Source organism: Lissotriton helveticus, chromosome 2_2, assembly GCF_964261635.1.
Source record: "Lissotriton helveticus chromosome 2_2, aLisHel1.1, whole genome shotgun sequence".
NCBI lineage: Eukaryota > Metazoa > Chordata > Amphibia > Caudata > Salamandridae > Lissotriton > Lissotriton helveticus.
The window spans coordinates 494911099-494931610 of NC_136060.1; the positions used below are offsets into that span (position 1 = coordinate 494911099).

General features: G+C 46.1%; 2 protein-coding genes across 20 annotated transcripts in view; one reads left to right on the top strand and one right to left on the bottom strand.

Moving 5' to 3' along the window:
• The window catches only part of LOC144821568 (E3 ubiquitin-protein ligase TRIM39-like), a 1056022-nt gene that overhangs the window by 410010 nt on the left and 625500 nt on the right, over positions 1–20512 (top strand). The gene's annotated exons all lie outside the window — the stretch shown is intronic.
• The window catches only part of LOC144821567 (matrix metalloproteinase-21-like), a 413645-nt gene that overhangs the window by 236094 nt on the left and 157039 nt on the right, over positions 1–20512 (bottom strand). The window contains exon 4 of the mRNA XM_078678754.1: positions 1119–1258. Coding sequence (XP_078534880.1) covers positions 1119–1258 — 140 coding nt within the window. The remainder of the gene's footprint in view (positions 1–1118; positions 1259–20512) is intronic.

A 20512-nucleotide genomic window follows, 5' to 3' on the forward strand; every position in this document is an offset into this window, starting at 1 on the left:
GTGCTGCGGCCCAAGATGAGCTAAGAGCACCTGTTGTATGGATGCATATTATCTATGTAAACATGTCATTGATCTGTTGCCAGGTGATGGATGGGGAGGAATGTTAGCAATGTGACAGTAACGGTATGGAGCTGGCTGGCTGTAGATTTGTGCACCGTTTTTCGCCACCTGTGGGTTTCGTTATATACTTGAATAAAACACTTTCTCCACCAACTCTTCCGATCAGACTCCTCATTACAATGGCGACGAGCGGGGATTGTGTTCACTCACTGTACCTTTCTGTTACCATACAAGAACTGCAAGCTTCTCTCGCACAGAGAACAAGTTAGGCACAAGGCCAGCAGCCAAGCAAGCTTTCTTTAATGTGACTGTGTCTGAGCAAAGAGCCCTCAACATCTGTGTGATGAACTTGCCGTGATGGGTAATCAGAAAGCTTTTGATGGCGGATAAACTGCTTGTCACTGTATTTGCTTCCTATTTTCTGGTTGCTTCATATTTCGGTGAAACTTAACCCAAACACAACATATGAATTTGTCTTACGGTAGTTCTGTATGTGCTTTTATCTGCATTTAACATGACGAATATATTTCCCAGTGGGTAGCAGTGCTACCTGTGTTTTCTATTCATTGCTGCAGATGTTTCTCAGTAGTTTTGCCCCCAATAAGCTGTTCAGCCAGGGATCCACCTACCATTTCTCTAATTGAATTTACAAGTTATTTTACGCTACCCTACAGTGCAGGTACTGTTCATGTTCAGGAATAATTAATCTGCTAACTGTATGAAATTGGCTTCCATCCACAGCACCTTTTCCCTTCCTATCAAAAACAGCAAGCATTGGCAGATCCAACAAGTCTGTCTTTAATAAGGAAACAGCAGTTGCACATGTTTGAGTCTGCACGTGTTAGTGCATTCAAGCCGGATCTATTGACTTTGCCAGTGCTTGTTGGTAAAGTTCTCTGTTGCGTTATAGATGGGTTTGCAAATTATGTGTACATATGAATGTTTGTAGGTCACCAGGCTAGTCAGGTGATTCATCTCATTTTGACCCTGCTACCCCCGCCCTTCCACTTTCCACGTGCAGCAGATCAAAAATATTATGTTAATGGGTAGTCGCTCACTTTTAGAAGACTGATACCATACTCGATGTCTGGAGGCACAAAGTGTTCATCGTCATTAAAATGGATGTCACCCAGTTGCCAGGCGTGTGCAAACTCCTGTCCCATCCCATCGAAGACCTGCGCACAGCCCAGGTGGCGACCTGATGAAAGAGAATAGTCTTTAGCTGATGTGAACTGCTGGCAGAGGGAATATAATATAGAGACCACACAGGACATTTCATATACTGGAGCAGATATTCTACATGGGATGTTCACATTTTACTACCGTGCCCACAGATCCCTCTGGCTAGAGCAGCGTCGATCGTTTATGACTGTCTCTCACCGCATTGATGAGATGAGAGGTATTCAGTCGTTCATGAGAGCAGTCAGTGCATCATATAACACTAGGTCCTCTGCAGTTCATTCCTGGCAGACCTGGTGCACCACACCATATCCACTTTCTCAAAGACTCTAGCAAGATAGCAACTTATTTAATAAGAAATCCATGAGAGAAGGAGTAAATTAAGTGAAAGGCCTTTGTCAGAAGGGTGAAGGGAGTTGGTAGGAAACACTTTGCAATTAGTATTCTATATTTAAGTGCAGCGACATTATACAGGCCATGCTTCCACCTGTGCATTCAAACCTCCACAGACTCGCATGTGTGCCATAGAGGCGAATACATACAAAACTTTTGAACTCTGTACTCCAAGGACACTCGAGACTAGGTGCAAATCAGAGTGCTTCAAAATCTTGCCGGGGTATGAAAAGCATTACAAGTAATACAAGCAGATCACCCAAAGTGGCACTTTTGGAAAGTGCTAAACAAGTACCAAGATAATACTTGAATATATGCCATTGAAATGATAATAATTTTAGTTAGCATTTTTAGTTTTCAATCAGCCCTACTTTATTTATTTGAGGAGTTTGATCTAGTGCGAACATGACGCGTGAGGGTATCACAACGCTGTACAATTAGCAGACAAGTCCTACATACACAGTTAAAAAGCAGTCAGGAATAAGCAAAAAGCAATACTAAAACAATGTAACAATTGGTTAGGTACATTTGAGATCAGGAGGTGCTCACATGAAAATTGTCAAGTGGAGTCCCTCAGGGCTACTATTGAAGTAAGTTGTGCAGCAGAAGCATTTTCACTTCTTTTTTGAAGGAAGTAGTCGAGCCCATATTCTTTGGGCCAGACCATCAAAGGAGCAGTTCTACTTTGCGTGTCCAAACGTAATAGGATAACAAGGCTGGGGACGCATGATATAGTTGTGATTGGGCTGGAACTTTTTGACTTGTACGTATTGGGAAACAAAAAAGTAAATGGGATTTTAACAGGCCCCTGTGGGGGGACGTCCTAGGTTTATGATAATTGTCTACTCGTACGTTGATGGATTTATTGGATACAAGGCTGGGACAAGAAAATGACCTAGTGTATCATATTTTTCCTTTTTTTAACAGTGAGGACTTACCATGGTCCCAGGAGGTTTTACCCTCTTACTTCAGAATTGATAGGAACGTACAAACTAAGAATGATGGTGATTGGATCTATTACCATATATTTCATTTTATATATTAGGTAAGATTTGGTATTCATATACTATGTGCTGTGTGAGGCTTCTCGTTTCTCTAGACTTGCGGTCTTTCTTCCTTTTTATGAACCTTGTATGAATTTTGAACATTTCCCTATATGTGGATTGACTGGCAGAATCCTAATGAAGTGATTTTTACAAAGACCGATGTTCCACAAAAAACTGACTGATCATATCAAAGAAATAATTATTCATTCTGAAAGGTGAGAATTGATTATCTAATTTTTTGAATAAACACAGGAGCTATATTCAATCTAGTCACCACACTGGTTTTGTGGTTGAGATCAACTAACTTGTGTTTATTCTCTCGGGCACATTCAATCAGATATCCTTACCCCACATATTGGGGCGAATAGTTTTATACTAACAAGATCTTTGGTGGTTGTGATACTAGTCTTCATCACTCTTTCGGTGTCTTTGAGATAAAACCCGTAGGGGTTGACCCAAAATGAATGTATCTGGCTTGTATTGTCATTCTTGGTGGTGGTTCATCGCACAGATGTTTTTAGAGCCCTTGTAGAGTTGAACATTTCTATGTTATATAGGTGATTTTATGCAGATGAAAATTAAATGGATGGATATAATATGATGTTTTTATATAGGATTTTTGCAGCCTTGCTGAAGCGCTGTCAGGCGAAAAGCGTGTCGGCTGCTGCGTGCATTTGAAATAAGGTTGGATCACTTTGTGGAGTTTTCCGTGTCATATAGTACACATTCTCAATGGGCAGTACAATTGTGAATATGTTGCATTGATAATGATATAACTGTTCAAGTAACTTTTACAGTGACTTTACTCTGGTGTGCTACAGTGCTTATGAGGTGGATTCATATTTGGACTACAATAACTGTTGATGACTCCTTCTGGACTTCCTCTTTCTGTGCTGCGGCAGCCTGCATCAATTAAGTGTTCACCTTCCCTCAGTACTGCTTGCGATTGTTTCGTTCGCATGTGTTAATTATGAAATGTATTATTTATTGAATAACACTGAGTGTCTGTTCACGGAGCTTTTGATTCTCCTATGCGGCCACGGTAACGCTTGTTGCTCCTACGCGGTCGCCATTAATTCCTCTAGGCCGGCTTGAGAATGTGTGGCAGTCCGCCTGCCGCTAGAGGACACGCCTCCTGCCTTTCAGTCAGACGCTTCACTTTTCTACAGTACGAGACGGAGGACACATCAGTTATGGCCATCGTTGAGCATCCGCGTCTGCCACTCCGTGCTGATTATCCCAATCAAGCCTGGTGTAGAACACCCCTCTGGGGTACGGTTTCAGGTTTCTTCAGCCTGATTGTGTGCAGACTGGCCCAGGATATTTTTCTGTTTCCAGCCCGTGTGATATAAGGACATATTTGTCTGCAGTGTCTTATAGACCATTACTCACCAGTGTCTGTAGAGCCTTGGGCCTCCTTTTCCCCCACCTAATCTTGAGGACCAGTGCAATGGATGTGGGGGTGCTTTAACCTACCCCAAGAGCAGGTTCAGTGGGACAGGTCCCCATGTGTGGGGTCCTCTGACACAATCAGGCTCCCCCTCCCATATCCTAGTCCTTGTTTGGGGTAGGTTCCCGCTCTAGGGACTTTGACCTTGGGCTCCACCCAACCATATTAGCCTCTTTTTCGACTTTTGAACCGGACGCCACTAAACGTTGTTGAGAGATACATATCCCATTTACTTGTCTTATGACTATTTTGGCTTGCTCACTTAAGGATTATCCTCAAAGGAATATATGGTTTGTCTTTTACTTATCAAGCCCTGAAGAAGTCCCAAGAGGGACGAAACACGTTGGCTGTCTTGTCAAATGCGTGCTATGATTTTAAAGAATTTTCCGTGGATTAAAAGAATAAAGGAACCGTTTTCTGCAGCAAAAACGCCGGCTAACGTTTTTCATTTGGGAAGATATCTCTACATTGTTTTGTAATGGACTATGGACATTCACATCCTTTCACTAATCAATTTGCCCTTTTCAGTGCAGGTCCAATTTTGTTCATATTAGCCCTCCTAACTGAAGGGTGGCCACCACCTTACTTACCCTACTTACCTGATACCTACCTCTAGCCTTCAGCTCCCTCGCAATCCCTGGAATATGGAGGAGTTTGATGACTATTATGAGGAGGAGGAGGAACCTCAATACTTCCTGCTCACTGACGACGTTTGTGACGTAGTGGATGCCTCCATTGTCAGGGCAGTCTAACAGGCGGTTACACTTTTGGAGAAGAGGTTGATGGACCTGGCACAGAACTGCCTTCAACCCTTGCCCACAAGAGAAGAACTTCCCTGGTATTTGTCCCCTAAACCTCCAGAGCTGGCTACCGCTTCCCTCTGAGAAACCCCACAAGCATCCACATCCCGAGGGGGTGGACCTAGACGCTTTTGACAGATTGAACTAAGTGTTCCTGAACACCAAAGCCCCTACTACATTGTGTTAGGCCCCACCACACCCCCCGCCCTTAGGTGCTCATGGATCAGCTGCCTACCTGCAACCTTCTGACAATTCCCAGGTCGTATCGGACAGTGATTCAGACCACGGCAGGTCTTGGCGCCCCTCTCTCTCCCTACCCCAGGCCACTGATCGTCCTGGCGACGCACAGTCAAATCTCCTGGACCCGGAGGAGCTTCACCGCCATCGTTCGTCAGAGTGGGTCACTTGCGAGAAGGTTGCCAAGTGTGTTGCGAGTCGGTTGCGGAAACCCCTAGATCAGGAGGTCTGCTCACGCCTTAGAGCGGAATGCCCTCGCCCATCCCTCGATGGTAAAGTGGTTTCGGAAATAGACGCGAAGATTGCAACTTTTCTTACTAAATATATTAAAGATTTGAAAAAGGGCACCAATAGGTCATGGCAGCAATGCCAAGACAAACAATTGGATGTCACAGGGCCCTTCGTAAAGATCTTTGACATGGCGGAGGACGTCAACGCCTCGGGGGTCCTAAACCAGCCAGATGTTCTCTGTAGTTGGGCCCAAAGAGCCATCATTTTCTTAGGTAACGTGAATTGTGCCATCTCTACAGAGAGGTGCAGGTCGCTTCTCATCAAGCTGGACCCTAAGCTAGGGGAGCTAGCCACCTCAGAAGCAGGTCGATTGGGGACATGTTTGTTAAGGAGCTGATCAAATTGGTCTCTACTTTCAACTCCTTAGACAAAGCCCAATCTACAGTGAAGCACAGATTTACAACGCAACTTAGCATGAGGCGGAGGCGCTCCCCCCTCCCACTGTGCGTTCTTTTATTATCTCATGTTGCTGCTTGGGGGGGCATATTAATGCAGTTCCTCGACAGTTGGCGGGCCCTAACTATCGACGCTTGGGTGCTCCAAACGGTGCAGGGATTACACATAGAGTTTTATGGCTCCCCTGTTCAGGTTTCCTCCCCAACTCCAATCCATTTTTCCGACAGGAAGGCAACCCTAATACAACAAGAGGTGATGGAACTCCTTGACAAACGAGCGATCTCCCCTTGCCTCTCCTCATCCCATGGGCTTTTTAAGCAATCTTTTCCTGGTACATAAGCAGGACGGAGGTCAACGTCCGGTGATAAACCTCAGAGAGTTTGAGTGGTTGGTGTACTGCCACTTCAAGATAGAGGGTATTCACCTTCTCCTCGACCTTCTGTGCCCCACCGATTGGATGGTCCGCTTGGACCTCAAGGATGCTTACCTTACAATCCCCATCTTACTACCCCACAGCCGTTTCCTCCAGTTTCTGTGGCAGGACCTAACTTTCGAGTTCACCTTGCTTCCTTTTGGGCTGTCGTTGTTGCTGAGGTGCTTCACCAAGATCTTTCACCCGGTCGTGGAGAGGTTGAGATCACAGGGCATCATGATGATAGTGTATCTGGGTACATGCTGTTGATGCATCAATATCCTCAGGTCTTGTCGCAACATTTGCAGGTGGCAGTGCTTCTCCTCCAATTATTGGGATCCGTGGTCGGGCCATCTTCGGATCCCTACCGGACCTTGTGATCGAGTGGGATACCAGCTGGTTGGGCTGGAGGGCCCGCTGTGGTGAATTCACCACATGAGAAGGTTGGTCCGCTGCAGAGCGATCACTTTACATCAGCTGCCTGGAGCGGATTGCAAAGCGAAACAAAAGGGGATGATGGACGGAGCGCTTGAGCAAATCAAACACTCACCCCCAGTCAACTGATCTGGGTTTAATCCACCACCATTCTTTAGCCCACTCAGCCACCCCATTTCAGACATGGCTATATGCAAATCAGTCTGACCCTGTGCCTCATGGGAGCAGTTCAGCCCGGACTGCCAAGCCATGTCTTCCATGGACCGGAAACAAGCATCCTGGGACCGGTTTCGGATTCATGATCCTCATCAGCCAGGCTATCTTGAATCCAGTGACCAAGTGAGCAAGGGACTTGCAGGCCCCTTCGCGTTTTGATGTTGGACCAGGGGCAGAGTCCCGTCTTTCGTCCCTCTGAAAATGGACAACGTGGCAGCTGCTCGCTACATAAACCACCTGGGGGGACTCGCTCCAAGGCCCAGGAAGACCTCGCTGAGGCCCTGGCAGACCTCGCCAAGGACTACTAGGAATATTGTCTGTCACATCAGGTTTCAGTGACGGCAGAGCATCTCTTGAGGGTGGCCAACCAGGTGGCAGACTGGCAATCCCGCCATCTTCGAGAGTTGAGCTTATGGGAACTATTTTCGCCGATGTTCTAGTCCTTTTCGGATCAGTGGAAACCCTTGCCCGTCAACATGTTTGCGCCTCGCTTCGACCACCAGCTTCCCAGGTACTTCAGCTGGAGACTGGACCTGTAGGTGACAGCCACCGACTCGTTCCTTCAGGATTGGTACCCGGAACAGGGTTATGCCTTTCCCCCTTCGGGATGATAATGCGGTTGACGACCCAGACCCGCCAGCAGAAGGTGGATCTGGTGGTGATCACCCAGGTCTGTAGAGCGCAAGAATGGTTTCCAGTTCCGATGGAACTTTCTTGGGCTTCTCCAATGCGTCTATTCCCGCTTCCTCATCTCCTGAACGATCCAGCGGGCAATCCACACCCTCTGATAGTGAAGGGACTCCCTACCCCTCGAAGCAGGATTAAGAAACGGGCGCATTTGCCTTGATCGCAGGAAGAAAGAGAAGTCCAGCAGGAGTCATCATCAGTTATTGTGCAAGGAGGCGCCTGATTAGATAAGAGACTGTAAAACAGGCTTGCTGGTTTTTTCCAAGCTTCATTGGAAATGAGGTCTTTGTTTCTGTTTGTTATTGTAAATGGCTGCTGTTAAAATGAAAGAAGAAAGAATAGCCTAATCCTTGCATGAGTGTCCTTAATAGAATTGAAACTTTCTGTTACAAAAGCTAGGACATTTTTCAATTTTGTGTAATTATGAGTGACATTTCAATGCCGGTGAGTGACAATTTCTCACGAGCAAAATCAAGCAAAGATGAGGGGAAACATCAGAAATGACACCCATTTGTGCAATGAGACTCTAAGACAATTTTGTAACTGCTACAAAGCACTAGCCCGGGCAGTAAACTCCACTTTTCTCGTTAAGTTTGTGGAATTTGGGTACTCAGTGTTCTGTGGTGGATAGCAGAGTTGCTGAATTCCGCCTTCCCAGGCGCAAATTTGACGGCGCCATGATAATCACTGTCCACTAGTAAGCTTGTGCAATACTTTACGCTAACTTGCATGGCTTCCGGCTGCAACGGCGCCAATGTAGTGCTGATTGCGTACATACCACTCTAGCAGATTATGTGCTCCAGAAGCAGTCGAGAGCCTTTTCAAGTGGATTTTCTTCTCCAATGGGCCTTTGAATTTTTTTGGGTTTTTTGTTTTTTGTGGAAGAAGCCTTTATTTGTAAAACATTTTTTTCCAACTTTTTTTATTGGGGGCATGCACCAGGATTTATTTGTGCTTTTATTCGATTTATTGTGGTGGATGTCCTGCAGTTTAAGTAGGGGCCTAGGTATTTTTTTGCATGTCCTTTTTCTTGTTTTGTAAAGGAAAAATGTCGGACAGTTTAGCACATTCTCACCATGTTTTTTTTAAAATAAATGTTCAATGTTCATTTAATTCAGTATGTGGCCTAGTCTGCCAATGGGCCTTCCAGCCAGTAGCTCCAAGACTAGTCATGGGTGCATAAAACAACTGTTTCTGTGGTGGCTGTTGTATTGAAACATCATTTATGCCATGGATGGCTTTGGATTAAATGACAAAATGTTTTTGGTGATATTTCAAATTTTTCGTTTTTGCAAACAGTGTATAGGTGGGGTGATAAATTTGATGCCTTTGCAGGAGGTTTAGCCCAGTTAATTTTCGTTTTTGGCATGGATTAGTCAATACTGTTTTCTCCTGTGTTACCAGACCTCCTTTGTCTAGTCAGTGTGTGAGTGTGTTTGCCACAGTCCACCATTTTGCCTTTGTTACCCATGCCATGTCGCCATTCTTTTGTATAGTCGGTGTCCAAAGGCCTGTATGTATTCTTTGTTTTCCATGCCTCCTGCTTATTTGACCATGTGGCTGGTGGCCATTTTGTAGGCAGCCAGTGTGCTGTTGCCATAGGTATGGATGTCTTCTTTGTTGTGACCATGCCTCTTTGCTGGTTATTTTTGTTTTGTCCACGCGGTTGGCGGCCATTTGGGGTTGGTAGCCAAGGTGCTTTTACCGTAGGACTGCATAATTTCTTTGTTGCGGCCATTCCTCCTTGTTGATAGTTGTTGTGACCATGTGGCTGGTGGCCATTTTGTGTAGGCAGCCAGTGTGCGTTAGTCATAGGCCTGCATGTGTTCTTTGTTATGGTCATGCTTCCATTCTGGTTGCTGTTATTGTGACATGTGGCACTGGCTGGCATCCATTTTGTGTATCCATCTATTGTGCTTTTTTAGCCATAGGCTTGCATGGTTAGATGAGATTTCAGGTTAATAATCTGCTTGAGGATCATGGTAGCATGTATATTATTATGATTTTGATGAACAGTGATTATATATGACATGCATTTTTTGCTTTTTTTATATCCTCCCATATAAACAAACCTCGTAAATTACAGATTTTTTTTATTGTAACTTATTTCTTTTCAATTTTTTAATTGTAATGTTTTTAGAATCTGAAGTATTTCTTTTTTATATTTAATTTTTTTTGTTTATTTTATTTCATTTATTGACATTCACATTTTTAATGTTATTTTTTCATTTAGATTTTTTTAGTTAGAATTGTTTCAGTTTTTTACCTTTTTTTTATTTGTAATTAGTTAAAAAATGAAAAAAAAAACATTTATATTTTATCTCCCCATTTTGCCTCGGTCGACACATCATCCATCCATCCACCATAGGCGCACAGCCGCGCAACAGCATTTAATATTTTAGATATGTAATTACATTTAGTCCTGGGCACCTTGGCTGCGGTGTACTTTGAAACACGTCAGCAGCATTCATTTGTGTAATGATTATTATATTTCCCCCAGACCACATTGCCTGCCAGAGGCACACACTAACCTCTATTTTATGAAAAGATTAGTATTCCATTTACCCATGCAGTTCCCTGAGTCCCACAGGTTTCTCCTTTAGAATATATGGTGGACATAAAGTAAAGAGCTCTATCATTCTGTATATTGTGTGTTATTGTGATGGGAAATTAAATTGTATGTTATGGTGTTGAGGTATGACTTTAAAGTAATTATTATTTATTACCTAAGTAAACAACCACACTGATATTCCCTTTGTCTGTACTAATCCAAATTGCAAACAATGCCATGCAACGTTCCACACTAAATGATTTTGTGCTTGTTTGCTTTTAGGTGCACAGAAGAAGAGACATCACCCGCAGTACTGCCAAACAGAAGGCCTGTGCACTCACTCATCAGTCTTTTAATCTCTTCAGCTTGTGCAGCTTAGTGCAACTGGCAATGGAGAGCAGAAAGATGGCGCCGAAGAAAGATGCTTTCAAGAAAGTAGTCTGTGAGATGAAGTAGCTTCCCGTCAGAAGCATGCCACCCTAAATCTTTTTTAGACCACCACATTGAGTGCCTAAAGCTCCAGCGTCCCGGGAGCAAGCTGAGAGTAGCACTCTTGCATCAACAGCAGCACCTCAACCTAAGCTTAAGAACATGTCTGTGAGGCGGCCACTGCAATCATGGCGACGCAGACAAGCAGTGAGACTGAATTAGACTTTTTGCAAAGTAGTACCTCATCGTTTCAGGAAACAGAGCATGGACAGCAGCCGCAGCCAGAAATAGTACATTTTCCTGATGGAACAGAACAGTAGGGCGAGCTTCCTTTCAAGTTAGAATCTCCTCTTTTAGAATTATTGGCTCCCAGGTCTCCAGCAAGGAAACGGAAGGGTACTTCTCCACTATCTTCTTCAAGCACCATTTCTGATGAGGACTATAGGGACATGGAGTGGACACTGACAGAATCCATGAGACAACAGGAGAGGCAAGGAAACAGAAAAGTTCCAGGAAGCCCTAGACTTATGGAAGGGGATGATAAGGAGGATGACGAAGCAGTCTTTGAGGGAAGTGACACAGAGGAGTCCGATATTGGTATTCAGCCTGCTCTGAGGTATGTGACACAGATAGCACCACCAGCTCCAATATTTGCAAAGCCGCAGCTTAGCCCTGCACCAGCCTCTACCTCAGAAGAAGCATTTGAAACAGAGAGGCAATAGATGAAACTCCCACATACTTCCAGTTCTTCTTCAGGCATTGGCAGTGGCACAGTAATAATTACTTTTCCCCCATGTAGTTTTTTACAGTAAGCACACAGGGTGAGCACATTGCAGTATGCAGCATTTGCAACACACATGTTCGTCGAGGTAAGCCTGGTTCACATTATGGTACTGGAGCCCAAATAAGCCTTATGAAAAAATACCATGCCATCCAGTGGGAGGTGTATCTTAAATAAATTGGTGAACGTGGTCGTGGTGAGGAAAGCCAAGGAACATCAACTATAAGTCCAATCTCATGGGCGGTGATAAAGAGGAAGAAGCGGTTGACATTGTCATACAAAGCATCCCTGTCTTCAGCAGTGCGCCAGCAGAATCACCCACCTTAACGACTTCACAATGGCACAAGAGGACTCAGAGTGAAATGCAGATACCACAGCATACCGTGACTGCCCTGCCACAACGCACATTGTGTCTACCATCATCTACTTCTCAAAAGACGGTGGGTGTCAGTGGCCCTAGAAAAGAAGAAAATCCAGCCTTCTGTTAAAGGCATGTTTAGGCAGGAGGGGCCTTATGAGTGGAACCACCCATTTGTAAAATGGGAAGCTGGCAAGGATGTTAGCGCAGGACTTCTCTTTTTCCTTTGAGGAAATAGTGAGATTCTTAGTACCTTCCATTTCAGGCAGACGCCTGCCACAAATTCTAAGTCAGACCTATTTTGCCAGAGTTTTTGTTCCAGCGCTGCATCACAGTGTGCTGCAGTTGGTTGGACACCTTTGCACCAAAGTGTTGTTCACACTAACCACATGAAGATAGACTTGGAGAAGTTGTCAGGCAACTGATTAAATGTGCATCACTGCACGCTGGATCTCTTTTGTGGCGGTAAAGCAAAACATATCTTCAGGTCTTGACCCTGAAGAAAGTTTTAAGAGCATTCAGTGGCATGCAACAGTGGCCATGTTTACCATGGTGAAATCACATTCAGCTGTAAACATCTTGGACGAATTTAACAGCAAGGTGTATGAATGTCTGTGACTCAGAGGTCTCAGAATCGTATTTCTTGCGACGGACAGTGGCAATAACATGGTCAGATGGAGGCTATTTCAAGGTCCTATAATTGGCCCATTGCATCAACCTGATAGTGAAAGAGTTTCTCAAAGACAAAGTCAGCAACATACTGACCACCTGCAGAAGAATATGCACTCCTTTCAGCCATGTTTTTAAAGCCTAGAAGCAGTTGCGGATTATTCAGCGTACTAATAGAGATACAGTGAAAACCCTGACATAGGAGATGCCAACACGCTGGAACTCCACCTAATACATGCTGCAACGTCTGTTTGAGCAGTACAAACAGGTGGGATAACTGACCATGGATGCAGAGATTTTCACATGGGAAGTTAGCAAGTAGGACAGGACGATGGGCCAAGTTCTCCTGTTGCATCTGCTATAGGACCAGGTAAATGTGTCTGAAAGGTTCACCCCTACAAGTGTGAATGAAAACACAGAATTGCATACCTTGGTTGAGAAATTAATCATTTGCTTGACTTGTAATACACGACTGCAACATGACATCATCACGTGCAAAGAGTACATCTATACCACACTATTTTAACCATGGTACAAAAAATGTTACACACTTCCATAAATTTTTCTGGAAGGGATGTTTCAAAATACAAGAGGTGGATTATTTAACAAGCCAGAAACCTGGAAGAACTCAGAGCCCAACCCCACAGTTCAGTGTGGCTACCTTCAACTTCTGGAGAGGGCAGTCTTGTCTTACAAAAGCCAACAACACACCATCAACATACAAACCAGAACCAACCTCTGCATTCTATTGGCTTCCATCGGCAGGGCTTAAATCTAGCGCAGAGGCGATGGCAAAGGTTGTTGAGCAAGTGGCAGCACCTGTGACCATCCATAGGATGTTCCAGGAGTATCTGGAAGATCCAAAAGAGGCCTATGTGAATCAAAACCCATTGATGTATTGGTATGGAAAGATGTGCCAATAACCAGAGCTCAACAGGCTGGCAATAAAGTATCTGGCTTGTCCTGTAGCCAGTGTGTGCACTTGTTAAAGTGAGAAGGACAAGTCGCTCTCGCCTCAAAACAAGGAGAGATTGACTATGTTCAAAATTAACCAAATTTCATACCACACAATTACACCATTACTGAAACAGCATAGGAGACAAAGGAGGATGATGATTGGTCAGAATCAAGTGTGTTAGACGACTAACTTCTTGGTGAACCACCTGAGTTTTAACTCTACTTCCAGGACTGAGTATTCAGGTGCCCCATAGACCGTTTTAATAATTACTTGTTTAATCTTTGCAAAACAAAAACAAATAGTAGCTAGTGGAACATTACTTTTTTTTTTTTTTTGCATTAGTAGGACTGCCCCAGAAGATTGTTGAATTACACGAGTGCCAATACCAAATTCCGATGGGTTGCCTGTGTCAAAAAAGAATACCTACTACCTAACCTACATGTGCTTGACTGGAAGAGGTAACTACAAATATTGCAATGGTGAGTGAGTGATTGTGCGAGTAACTATGATTGGTGACTTGTGGTGGCAGACTCTGGAGGTGATTGGCCTTTACAAACTTACTTAGCGAAAATGTATTGACCTGAATGGCCTACTGCTATGCTCCTTTTAGTTTGTCATCACCTAAGAAGGCTGCCCCAGATCTGTTGATTTACAAGACTGCCAAATTCCAATCTGTCGCTTGCATCAAAGGGGCTATAGTGTACCTACCACTGTGCTTGGATTTGAACGGGTAACTATTGTACTAATTGATCTGGTTATCAAGTGATTGTGAGTGATTGATGATTCATGTGATGGCAGACAGTGAGGGAGGGAATTGAACTGTAATTTGGGAACTTGCTTGAGATGATTTGCAATGTTTGGGTCCTGAATGATGGGCAATCATTTTTGCCCTGGAGGTGATAGACTCTTTTACACTCAGCCAGATTTACTTGCAGGTTGCTCTCCTTCTTTCTGGTTCATTAGAGAGCAGAAAAGGTCACTTCAGTTAACAAACAAAAACCTACTCAAAATACTGCAATTCTGTTTCTCTACTTATTCTTCAGCAGCGGTCTATCTTGCTTGGGTCATGACTAGTCTGGGACTAAGTTACTCGTAATCAGGAGGGAGATGGAAGACCTCAGGTTGAAAGCAGTGGGACTACCGTATCAACAGCTAGAAGCATGAGACTGAGGCCTACTTTTGAGCTATGTGGAATGGAGAGAGGTGTGTTGATTTGTGAAATGGTGTGTGTGGTTGTGTGTTGTACTGGTGGCATTAATGAAACGGAGTCCTCCTTTTGTATTTTTTGCCTCTCGTGAAATTTACGTTCCTTCGGTTCTTCTCCTTGGCTCTAAAATACAGTTTCTGTTTTACAATCCACAGGCTTTCTAGTCTCCTGCATGAACAAAAGAACTCAACATCCCTCCTTACCTACCGGACCAGTCCAGATAGGCATCCAAGAGTGATGAACATTCCTGAGGAGAATGCAGCTGCACCCCTCAATTTTTCAATACAGTATAATTTTTCTTTTCACAATCTTATTTGGAGAACAGAGTGGGTGGGTTCACTCATAACCTAGAAACAGACTATTTAGATGTCTGATAACTTGGGTCTCGGGACCAGAAGGACTATTTGCAATGCATTTAACTGTACTGTGTCATACTCGTTGCTTTGTTTTCTTCCACAAATGACTGATGACGAATGATGTGCTGCTCATTGCACAGAAGAATGCTGTCCTTGTGTAGTGTTGGTCTTTGTTAAACCTTTCCCCAATTCCCTTTTACCATCCGTTGATCAGACCCCTAATCCTCTTCTCCAGGGCTGTGTGATTTATTGAGGTTGGCTTAATTTACACTATCAATGAATCACATTTGGTGGGGCAGATGTGGTGAAAGCAACATCAACTCACTTCAGGATGTTCTAAGCAATAGCCCACACTGGCCCCATTTACCCACCCGCGTATAAAAATTGATCCATATTTTAGATATAGAACAAAGAACATCAGTCGTCAGCATCATCTTTCAGGCCTTGTTTTGCTTAACCGTGAACTTCTAACCTAAGCATGTCCCCTGCGGACTTTGAGTCCTTTTTTTAGGACTTGAGGATTTTGTAAGTTACGAGTGGCTCCCTGTTGCTGAAGTTACTACTATTTTTGTTAATTATCACTGTTAGGAATTCTTGTTGTCATCATTTAGTAGTCTGGTCTCAATTCTTTATAAATCTTTGATATAACCCATTAACTCATAGAGTTAGAGCTCACCTGGGTAGAAGCGGGACCTCACTTGTGAAGGTGATATGCCTTGCCTGTAATTGCTTCATCTATATCATGTATGACAACTATAGAGTGGAGTGAACTAGTTAAGTTAACCCCTCCCCTGCTGGTGACGGAACCACTCCGTCATCAGCTGCGGTCGCGCTGTGCTGATGACGGAGCGGTTCCGTCACGGCCCGCTCGGCACGCCTGCGCGCCGCGGATTCCGCGCCTGCGCTGAGCGTTCCATTGAGCGGGCGGGGCTGTGATGGAACCGCTCCGTCATGAGCACAGCGCAACCGCGGCTGGTGACGGAGCTGTTCCGTCACCAGCATGCGCCCGCCGCGCGGCCGCCCCACCCCCTTAGCACTGCGGCGGAATAGCCGCCGCAGTGAAGTGGTTAATAAGTAACTAACTAACTGCTACTGTAAGTAATTGTTTATCTAAGTTGTAGACAATATAGGTCATACCCCCCACCAAATGGTCTAGATAGTTAGAGTGGTATACTCTATAAGTGGTACACTTTTACAAGCAATTACACACGCTGCGTAAAAACTAAAGACAGCAGTGCAAAATAAAAGTAAAACCCTACTTCAGAATTCACTTAAAGTATTCATGCACTTAAAATAAAGGAAATGACAATGTCCTGATCCATTTTGGATCTTTCAACACTATTACCTGGTTCCTTGGATGCTGCAACTGCCCCCCTCATTATCAGTTTCCAAAAAAGTAACCTTTAACCCAGGGCATGTCCACTCTTGGAGGCGGCAGATCTCACTGGGGGTATTTATGACTTCTGTGGTAACCCTCATGTATTGTGCAGCTGGCATTGTACCGCACTACTGAAGTCTGCACCTTTAGGGAATATAGTATTGTGTGTATCTCCTCGTGTACATCTCTTGTGATATTAACTGCTTACCACGAGGCGCCCTGACCACCTCAGGCTTCCTTCATGTTTTATAAACATTCTAAAATCAAGATAAAATAAAATCCTTTCCTAGGGAGACTGCTGCTACCCCTCCCTGGTGAAGCCTTGCAGTGCAATAGGAGGGGCTGCTCAATCATGCTGTGTCTGTGGCAGCTGGAATCCAAGAGTTAGCTGACTACTGAGATCCTTGTTGGGGCCTCTCACGCCCGGTTACAGACTTGGCCGGGGTCCACAGATGGGTATAATTTGTGATATTTATGCGTTTCCCTCGACTTCGTTGCTTAATTTTGCTTGTGAGAAAAGGTCACTCATTGCATTTGAAATGTCACTCATAATTACATTGAAATTATGAAAATGTCACCCATAGCAATCTGAAACATTGTCAGCTATGAACCAGCCTCCTCCCTGCTTCTGATGGGGTGTGTTTGGTGCTGCCTCCCCAGGGCTGGTCCTAAACCACTGAGATTGACACCCAACTCCAAATGTACTTACCTGCATCTGGCACCTCTTTGGGTGCCCCTAGTCTCCATTGATTAAAATTGGGCCTAGTGATTGAAAATGACCTCTGCACCTGGTCACCCCTGTGGTGAAGTGTTGTTTTCTGGAATAATGGCACAACCTTTAAAGTGAAAGGTAAGAAGACCGAGTAACCAGCTTCTGTTCAGCAAAAAGCCTAGGCCCCTCTCCTCAGGGAGAGGACTTCTCAACCCAAGAGGGAACTGAGCCTTTGGAACTTTAACCTTACCAGGGTGAACTCCTAGGGAGCTCTAGGGAACAGCTGTGCCTTGGACAGAGGACCTGTCCAACTCTTGAAAGCCTGTGACCGCAAGCTGCTGCACAGAAAAAGGGAGATGCCAGTGACTCAGACAGGACCTATTGGAAGGAGGGATTCCTTTACACTGCGGCCAATGACATCAAACCTGGTACCACTAGAAGAGTAATAGTGCTGCTGCTGTGTAGAGAGTTATTTATTTATTTTTTTAATATTTTATTTTGAGAATTTTTGTAAGGGTAACAGACAGTGACCCAGAGTGTAAACACCAAAGCCCCCCTCCTACCCCCCCAAGGTGTAAGTGCACCTCCATGAAATCCATCGAACATCCTCCTACACTCAAGGGAATACACAGCCATTTAGCCAACAACCCATTAAGCAGGGCAGGCGGCGCTCACAGTACATAACATTGCCAACATATATAATCTAGACAGTACCAGTCAGCAACAACACCAACCTCCATGGCGCTAGCCCTCTAGGTCAGAAGCGCACTCGGTGCCTCAGGTATGTCACCCGCAATACCAGTCAGACTCAGCTTCCCTGCGCCTCTGTGTCAGCTGACCCGTCCCCTTTATTTGCAAGATAAGTTTGGTAAAGCCCCCAGAAGTTCTTGGGTCTACTGGTGGGGGGGGAGGAGTTCGCAATAATTCTCGGATTGCGTACAGCAATATACCATCTCATGTGCCCATCTTTTAGAAGTCGGAGCAGGACCTCTCATCCAGCAGCATGCTACTACCTTGCGCCCTATTAATAGCCCCATGCCTACTAGTCTACGTGCAGATGTCGGTAGCTGTTTGGTGTATCCCATATTTTAGGGCATTGCCACGCTAAATGCAGGAATCCCGCATCAGGAGCGTGACACCTCTCACAGTCCGCTGTGGCTCTAAGGCCATATCTGCGGAGTCTGTCCGGTGTGTAATATATTCTATTTAGGAATTTGAAGTGTATCAGCCTATGTCGGCCATTCAATGAAAGCTTCCTAGTGTTGATGCAGCAGTATCTCCACATGTCATCGTCCAATACCAATTGTAAATCAGACTGCCATCTATGTGTTTGCGATAGGGGGTACAAGTGAGACAGCATTTTCTGGGGAGAGGTGTGCTTGATAACGTATGTGAGTTCTCTCACTTCCGGTGGCTCTGCCATGTCTCCTCCCAGTAGCTCGGAAAGCGTGTGGCGGATTCTATAAAACTGGAACCTCATTAGAAGTGATGGCAATTCTAGGCCATCTATTGCCTGCTCCCAGGTCTTGACAACTCCATCAACGAATAGATCTCCCACCACCTTAATGTTCAGTTCCTGCATTTCAGTTACCACCCCTCTCTCCCGGAGAGAAGGCAGCCATCGGGCCCAATCTGTAGGCATAATAGGGGAATACAACAGTGCACCATGTTGTACCTGCAAAAGACTAGACCACGCGTGATTCGTGGACGAAATTGAGTCTAGTATTCCAGTTCTACGATCTGTCGGTTCGAAAACCGTGTGTGGGAGTGAGAGAGACCAGGCAAACAGGGTCTCCATTTTCACGTGCGGTTCCTAGCTGTTTAGAGAGTTCCTCCTAACAGTGACCCATGACATCCCCCTAGTTGTGCATCTTGGCCAGACTAAAACTGTGAATAGGCTAGTCAGCCATTTCTACTGGTCAAACATGAACCAGAAAGTAAAGGAGTTTTGCAGATCTGAAAGAGACACGTTAGTATTAGATTCCTTACCTTAGAATATCCCCAGGCGTCAGACTGGATCCGGAAACTTTTGCGTGGCAGTACCCTTGCGCGTCGGTAGGCGACGTCTGCGGCTCCGCGGCCGTCGTCGGCATCGTGGGTGCCGTGATGACGTCGTCGGAGTACTTAGACGCCACCTCCGCGTGCTGACGTCAGTTCTTCTTTTTTCCGCGCCAGCAAGCGCAGATCTGGAAAAAGCAGTAACCCTTAGTCAATTTTTCACTAACTTTTTGGATCTTTTTGATCATTTTTCGAAGTCTTCACGACTCTGATCGGTGCCGTAGGGATGCCTGGCTTTAAACACTGCGAGGATTGCGACCGCACGATGTCGGTCACGGACCCTCACCACCTGTGTAACTTGTCTAGGCGTCGACCACGACGACAAGGCCTGCTCCGACTGCCGGGCCCTCTCTTTGAAAGCCAGACGGGAGCGGTCCCGCAGGCGACTCGAACTCCGGCAGTCGGTCCCGCGCCGCGAGAGGTCCCGGTCCCACGGGAGGTCGAGGGACAGGTCGCGGGCTCGGAGCCACCACAGTTCCGAGAGTAGGCCGCACTCCTCCGGGTCGAAGTCGTCGTCGAAGCATAAGAAATCCAAGCGGCGTCATTGCTCTTCGGACTCCCCCCGACGCTCGCGCGATGCGGCCGGGGGTTCGGGTGACACCACCCACGCGGCTCCGTCGGAGTCGCGGGCGCCGCGTCCAGCCCCATACCCTACGGTCCCTGGGCTAAACGCGGCGCCGGAGGAGATAGAGCGCTTCCTCATGGCCATGAGGAAACTCTCTCCTCCGACGGGCTCTGCGGCGCCTTCGGGCCCAGCGGACCCGTCTGGGGCCTCTAGCGGGTGCCTTCGGACCCGGCGCCGCAGGGTTCAGCGGCACCGCCGGCGCCTTCGGGCCCGGCGCCGCAGGACTCCGCTAGACCTTCTTCGGGATCTGGGTCGTCGCCGGTGGACCTTACGACCTCCCCGGCGTCCGACCATCAGGTGTCTCCTCTGGCGCCGTCCTCGGGTGGCGCCGTCCCCGGTTCCACCTTCGTTCCTGTTCCGGCACCGGGACGGCCCCGATGGGCGCCGCTCCAGACGTCGTTTGGAGAGTTTCACTTCTATGAACAGGCCCCATTGATTGAAAACCCTGAGCATTAGGAGATGGGGAAGTAGAGGATTGGGAGGGGTCTGAGGACCCTCTGACCCGAGAGTGTCAGTCTCATGAGGACTGGGCAGGAGACCTTGGGGAGGCCAGTGGCCTGGACACCTCTCCAGACACTGGTTTTGTCTCCCCTCCTACCGTGGCTTCGGAGGAGGGGGCAACCTATAGTGTGGTGTTTATGAGGGCTGCCAAGGCCTTGGGCCTTGAGCTCCCCGTCACGGCCGTGAGGACGAATCTCCTCACGGAGGTCCTTAAACCGCAGTCAAGCTCGGCCGAGCCTCTGCTGCCCTTTAATGAGGCCTTGACCGACGTTCTTCTGGGCACTTGGTCCAAGCCCGCTACAGGTTCGCCCGTAGATAGGAACGTGG